Source organism: Blennius ocellaris, assembly GCF_963422515.1.
Source record: "Blennius ocellaris genome assembly, chromosome: 4".
Classification (NCBI taxonomy): domain Eukaryota; kingdom Metazoa; phylum Chordata; class Actinopteri; order Blenniiformes; family Blenniidae; genus Blennius; species Blennius ocellaris.
In genome coordinates this window covers 317607-325106 of record NC_137653.1, presented here as the reverse complement: position 1 = coordinate 325106, position 7500 = coordinate 317607, and the positions used below count along the sequence as shown (strand labels likewise).

Genomic DNA, 7500 nt, shown 5'->3' with positions numbered 1-7500 from the left:
AATCGTTGCCGTGTGAACTATTTCTGTTCCCTCCTTCATCTCCTCATCACCTCTCTACCTCCTATTTCTGTTCCCTCCTTCATCCCCTCATCACCTCTCTACCTCCTATTTCTGTTCCCTCCTTCATCCCCTCATCACCTCTCTACCTTCTATTTCTGTTCCCTCCTTCATCCCCTCATCACCTCTCTACCTCCTATTTCTGTTCCCTCCTTCATCACCTCTCTACCTCCTATTTCTGTTCCCTCCTTTATCCCCATCACCTCTCTACATTCTATTTCTGTTCCCTCCTACATCCCCTCATCACCTCTCTACCTTATATTTCTGTTCCCTCCTTCATCCCCTCATCACCTCTCTACCTTATATTTCTGTTCCCTCCTTCATCCCCTCATCACCTCTCTACCTTCTATTTCTGTTCCCTCCTTCATCCCCTCATCACCTCTCTACCTTATATTTCTGTTCCCTCCTTCATCCCCTCATCACCTCTCTACCTTATATTTCTGTTCCCTCCTTCATCCCCTCATCACCTCTCTACCTTCTATTTCTGTTCCCTCCTTCATCCCCTCATCACCTCTCTACCTTATATTTCTGTTCCCTCCTTCATCTCCTCATCACCTCTCTACCTCCTATTTCTGTTCCCTCCTTCATCCCCTCATCACCTCTCTACCTTCTATTTCTGTTCCCTCCTTCATCCCCTCATCACCTCTCTACCTTCTATTTCTGTTCCCTCCTTCATCTCCTCATCACCTCTCTACCTCCTATTTCTGTTCCCTCCTTCATCCCCTCATCACCTCTCTACCTTCTATTTCTGTTCCCTCCTTCATCCCCTCATCACCTCTCTACCTCCTATTTCTGTTCCCTCCTTTATCCCCCATCACCTCTCTACCTCCTATTTCTGTTCCCTCCTTCATCCCCTCTCTACCTCCTATTTCTGTTCCCTCCTTTATCCCCCATCACCTCTCTACCTCCTATTTCTGTTCCCTCCTTCATCCCCTCATCACCTCTCTACCTCCCCCTTCCACTCCTCCCCCTCTTACCTACTCCAGTCACTCACTCCTCATCTCATTTTCTCATCCATCCATGACGGTACGACTCCACTGCTGCCGTATCGTCTGCATGCTCCTATAGCGCTTAGTGAACTCCTGTCTACCCCACTGTGTGTGTGTGTGTGTGTGTGTGTGTGTGTGTGTGTGTGTGTGTGTGTGTGTGTGTGTGTGTGTGTGTGTGTGTGTGTGTGTGTGTGTGTGTGTGTGTGTGTGTGTGTGTGTGTGTGTGTGTGTGTGTGTGTGTGTCCAACACATCACCGGTGTAGTGTGAAATGGCTCATATCATGGCAATAGCAGCACATCTCACACTGTGAGCAGCTCCAACCTCGCCGAGTCGCTACCACCGACCACTAAGCCATCAAATGAGGAGGGAAACAGTCGGGGGGGGGGGGGGGGGGGGAGGCGGGGGGGAGAGGGGGGTGGGGGTAGAGAGAGAAATGGAAATATATAAATAAGGGAAGCACAGAAGAATAGCCAGGAGGGGAGGCAGAGCGAGTCGTGGAGGAAGTTTCAAATGAGAGCTGATTTCATCAGAATGAAGTGAAGAGGTGCAGGTGTGTGTGTGTGTGTGTGTGTGTGTGTGTGTGTGTGTGTGTGTGTGTGTGTGTGTGTGTGTGTGTGTGTGTGTGTGTGTGTGTGTGTGTGTGGCTGTAAACCAGCCTGACACTGATGCCCCCCCCCCCCCCCCCCCCCAGAAGACTGAAAGCGCGCCATGAAATTGAATTAGAACGTGGCGAGCCGCCGTGTTTGAGTCCAGTCGTGTTTCCTTGCGGAGGCTTCGGTTCCAGCGAGCTGATTGGAGCAGAGAACACATTCAAAGTGCTTCATGTTTCCTTCGCTACAAGTGTTTGTCCTGAATGAACGAATCCCCTGCAGCCCCTCTCCAGAACAACTCCCTGTTTATTATGGGATGTGTCCAGAGTCGTTTCTCGGCTCCGGACGTCGTTCGTGAGGCTCGACGTTCCATCCTGACGTCCGTCAGTCCGTCTCGCTGTGGTCGGAGCGTCTTTAGGGAAAACTGCTGGACGTGCAGCAGCAGAAAGACACATTTAATCCCCGCTGATCCATTTCAGGGGGAAAAAAGTCCATTTGTTTTTTTGTGTAAATGATCCCAAAACGCAACAAATCACTTTGAGCTCATTACAGAGTAACACACCTCAACCGGAGGCCATTTTAAAGCTTCATTTACCATTTCTTTGGTCTCTTCTCTCTAATAAATCGGCTCCGTTTGCATCTCTGCTGGTGATGTGAATGTGACTCTTTGCTGATGATGTGAATGTGACTCTCTGCTGGTGATGTGAATGTGACTCTTTGCTGATGATGTGAATGTGACTCTTTGCTGATGATGTGATTGTGACTGGCGATGTTTGAGAGGACGGTCCTGACCGCCTGCGTCTCCCCGCAGCCTCAGGACGGCTACCGCCTGGTGCAGCACTTCCAGTTCATTGGCTGGCCGGCCTACCGGGACACGCCTCTGTCCAAGCGCTCCATCCTGCAGCTGGTCCGGAGGCTGGCCAAGTGGCAGGAGCAGTACGACGGCGGCGACGGCCGGACGGTGGTGCACTGCCTGTGAGTGTTCCTGCTGAGACTCACCTGCAAACCCACACTTCAGCAACAAACAACACACTTTTATCGACCGATTTTCACTTCAATCATTCAAAAGTGAAATGAGTCAAAATCCAAAAAAAACTAAGTACACATCAGTTCGAATTTTAATATTATCTTAACATCCAAACCTGATTATTGTATAAATATTGTTTATTACTGTGTATTTTCTAATTTCTTCATGCAGGCTGTGCAGTATGAAAGTAAAACTGTGCCGTCAGATTCTGAATTTGAATTTCTAACTCTGAATTTTTTTTACCATGGAAATCAGACTTTGAATTTTAAAAGCTGTCAAATTTCAAGTACGTATCTTTTTTTGACTTCTGATTTTTTTTCAACATCTAAAAATATTCAGTGTCTAAAAATTCAGCTGTAAAAAAATTCAGCTGTAAAAAAATTCAACCACAAAAAAAAATTCAGCTGCAAAACAGCCAGAATCTCTGTGTCATCAGGACGATGCAATCGATACCCGTCTCGTTCACCCAACATCCAATCAAGGGAAACTTTGTTGGTCACGCCTGTTTTGCAGCTGAATTTTTTTTTGCGGCTGAATTTTTTTGCAGCTACATTTTTTGCGGTTGAATTTTTTTTTGCAGCTGAAATTTTTTTTGCAGCTGAATTTTTTTTGTGGTTGAATTTTTTTGCAGCTGAATTTTTTTTTGCGGTTGGATTTTTTTTGCAGCTGAATTTATTTTTGCGGCTGAATTTTTTTGCAGCTAAATTTTTTGCGGTTGAATTTTTTTTGCAGCTGGAATTTTTTTGCAGCTGGATTTTTTTTTGTGGTTGAATTTTTTTGCAGCTGAAATTTTTTGTGGTTTAATTTTTTTGCAGCTGGATTTTTTTTGCGGCTGAATTTTTTTCGCAGCTGAATTTTTTTATGCAACTGAATTTCTTTACAGCTGATATTTTTTTGCGGCTGAATTTTTAGACACATTGAATTTTTACACTGAATATTTTTAGATACAAAAAAAAAGATACGTACTTGAAATTCGACAGCTTTTAAAATTTAAAGTCTGATCTTGAGCGTAAAAAAATTCAGAGTTACAAATTCAAATTCAGAATCTGATGGCACAGTTTTACTTCCATAGTGCAGCGTCACTCGTTTTCTCCCAGTAGAAGGATTAACGGGTTCAAAGTGACAATTGTGATGCTTTTTTGTTGATGAATGTAAAAAAACAAAACAAACAAACAGTAACTGCTCTTCCTGATTTGTCCACCGGGGAGCGCACTGTTTTAGTAAGAGCAGATATAATACAACACCGAGACCCAATCAGTGGAAACTGGCTGTGAAATCTAATGTAGGATTGTTTTTTTTTTGTTTTTTTTTGTTTATGCATCAAAGCCAATCGGAACACTTGGAGTCGTCATCATTTCCAGGTTACGGAGTTTTTCATTCTCCAACACGGGCGACTCCAGATCCACTTGCAGAAACAGCCTCCGTCTAATTAAAGCCGTTTTCACGCCGTGTGTGTTTGCAGACAAATACCACGATGTTCCGTATCGTTCTTATCTGAGCCGAACAAATGAAGCCGATAATGAGGAAAGGAAACAAGCTGTAAAATCTATAGCGGCGCGATTAGAGGGGAGGCGGCTCATCCAATCAGCTTCCTCGGTCACAGCTCAGTGGACCAATCACAGAGCCATTGATTTCCTCTTCTATCTGCTGAGCGCAGTTGCAGGGTTTCCTGTACGAGGCAGACAGTCGTGTCTCATTGATTGTAGGTTCCATGTGGAAAGAGTCCGTTAATGTTTATAGAACATCTGTCAGTCAATATTTTGTCAACCAGCCGATCACGGCGTGATTGTTCTCATTAGGTCGTTGTTTGTTTATTTATTTTTTTGTTTGCGACTGAGTCCAAACCAGGCGAGTCGTTTTAGCTCAGAGGGACGAACACTGGAGACGATAGACGGTTGACAACGACAACGCCGAGGTTGTACTGGGGCCCGTTTCCATGACAACATTTTTAAGTAACAATGCAAAACTTTCGTTGTGTCTTGGCTCAGGCATCTCCATGGTAACCGGGGAAACGCCACGACTGTGTATGGTCACCGTAATAACAATCCAACTTGGTAGTTTTATTTTGACAGTCACTGTAATAACAATCCAACTTGGTAGTTTTATTTTGACAGTCACCATAATAACAATCCAACTTGGTAGTTTTATTTTGACAATCACCGTAATAACAATCCAACTTGGTAGCTTTATTTTGACAGTCACCGTAATAACAATACAACTTGATAGTTTTATTTTGACAATCACCGTAGTAACAATCCAACTTGTAGCTTTATTTTGACAGTCACCGTAATAACAATCCAACTTGGTAGTTTTATTTTGACAGTCACCGTAATAACTATCCAACTTGGTAGTTTTATTTTGACAGTCACCGTAATAACAATCCAACTTAGTAGTTTTATTTTGACAGTCACCATAATAACAATCCAACTTGGTAGTTTTATTTTGACAGTCACCGTAATAACAATCCAACTTAGTAGTTTTATTTTGACAGTCACCTTAATAACAATCCAACTTGGTAGTTTTATTTTGACAGTCACCATAATAACAATCCAACTTGGTAGTTTTATTTTGACAGTCACCGTAATAACAATCCAACTTAGTAGTTTTATTTTGACAGTCACCATAATAACAATCCATCTTGGTGGTTTTATTTTGACAGTCTTATTTTGGTGGTCTGTCCTCTATCATGTCTGTGTTCTCCGGTTGTTAATGTTTACAGCTCAAGGTTCTCGTTTTCAGTATTTCTGTCATTTCCATCTAACTTAACACGGTTTTCAAAACATTTCTGAAATAATGCATTTTGACTGGAACCGTCGGGGTCTGAGTCGTCCAGCTGGAGCCGAGACGTAACAAGTCCACGATTTATCTTGGTTTTTAGTGCAAATAAAATATAAACACTTACTTTTAATGCTTATTTGCACAAAAGCAACCTGAAATTCTTCAATTTCTCCCACAATTTCACCAACTCACTGCCTTTTCAGCCAATTCAGGAAACGCTTTTACGACGTACTTCCATCCTGTCTGTCCTCTACAGAGAACACTTACATCTAAATAAATAAAAACGTATCCGGAGAATGTGGATTTGTTCACCGGCTGATGATTTGGGACTTTTATAACATAAGTTCGACTGTAAACACTCACTTATAAAATAACACGTCTGCTCAGTTCTCGGGCCCCTGGTACTCCACCAGGATGATTTTCAATGGATCGCTGCTCTGCTACATACGAAACCCTGACCCAGAATCAGGTCATCTGCAAAATTATATAGCCATATTACTCAATCCAGATAACTATCAAAATCAATGTTTCGGGGAATATGCATACTGAGAGATATATCCCCTCATCTGCTCCCCTCCAGATACAATCTGTCGGTTATCCTAGCGACATGCTATCTTCCACTTTAAATTGAGTTCTTTATAGGAAGAAATGCTGCTGAACAGCGACGTCAGTTTGTGTGGGAAGAAATGCGGCGGCACATCTTTTTGAGGCGTGAATTCTTGAACTTCTCCGCTGTGAGTGACGGGACGTGAGCGTGTTCTGCTTCCGGCTAAAGACAGCCGCACCGGCTAATCAAGCCCGGCTATTGATTTCACACACTCTGTAATACCAGCGATAAGGAGAAACATGATGGCTCAATCAGCAGCTGCTGAAAATGGATTATTCTCTTTCTGCTCCTCGCTTGTTCTGCTGCTTCGGAGGCTGACGGCTGTTTAATGCGGAGCACACGTCTCATTTTCTGCAGAATCTCAGAAGAAAGAAAACAGAATAAAACCTTGTGGAAAGCGGTGAGGAGAAGTTAAAACATCAACCTGGAGGATTCAAGATTTTAATCAGAACAAGTAAAGAAATGATAGTTCACATAGTACCGAGGAAGGAACGTTACACTATATGGGTGGAATGTCGTTCAAATGTATAATCATCAGATAAAAGTGGAACCTTACGCGTCTTTACCACCTTTTAAATCTTATAATAATCCACAAACATGTCAGAGTTTAACAAGACTGTCACACTGTGGTTGATCTCGGCGCGTCTCAAAAGTTTTACAAAGTCCTGGAACCGTTTTCTTGCCTAATGGAGCGGCGCTAGCTGCTACTTTTCTTCATTATGAGTCAGTGAGTTCAAAGTGATGTAAACGTTAACCAACAGAAATGAGGGCAAAGTCGTGACGGACCGAAATTAGGCGTCAGGCATAAAGTGCAGGCGTTGATTGCGTGGCTGATTGGAGAAGACCTCAGACGCTCGCGCTCGGCCCGTCCAGACATTTAATTAAAAGCCGCGGTCCCATGAGATCACTGCACCCGTAAAGAAACACTCTTCCTGCACTTGTTCTTAAAGACGGCGGGAAGTTTTCAGACAAGAGACGATCTGTGACGGGAGCCGACGCCTTGCGTCGTACAGTACGACGGGTCTGCAATGACCCTCACAGTATCGGAGTTTTCACTGCAGCACAAACGACCAACAGCCAATAAACACCCAGAGGAAAGTGAAACCTTGATTCCCACAAGTCCTCGTTCTCCGTCTCCGCCCACACCTCTGTGCTCCCACCATTCTTCTTCTCGTGCAGGGCGGATCAATACGTCGATCGCGATCTACCGGTCGATCGCAAAGGTAGTAGTAGTAGATCGCATGACATTAGAAAAAAATAGACGCTGGTGTAATGAAACTGATTTACCTTTCTGAGTAACAAGTACGATCGAACGCAGCATCAGATGACGGCGGAATGTTTCTGACCTTCAGGTCACCGCACATGAGCAAACAACGACGCTAAGTGTGGCAAAGCTAACAAGCTAGTCAGCGAGTTACCGCAAATTTGAAGCCCTCGCTTTTTTCTTTTAA

At 43.7% G+C, this 7500-nt stretch overlaps 1 protein-coding gene across 1 annotated transcript in view; it reads left to right on the top strand.

Moving 5' to 3' along the window:
* Positions 1-7500, top strand: part of ptprt (protein tyrosine phosphatase receptor type T) — a gene marked incomplete at both ends in the record, with an annotated part of 294857 nt that overhangs the window by 284394 nt on the left and 2963 nt on the right. The window contains 1 exon segment of the mRNA XM_080495323.1: positions 2449-2612. Within this exon segment, the coding sequence (XP_080351449.1) occupies positions 2449-2612 (164 nt within the window).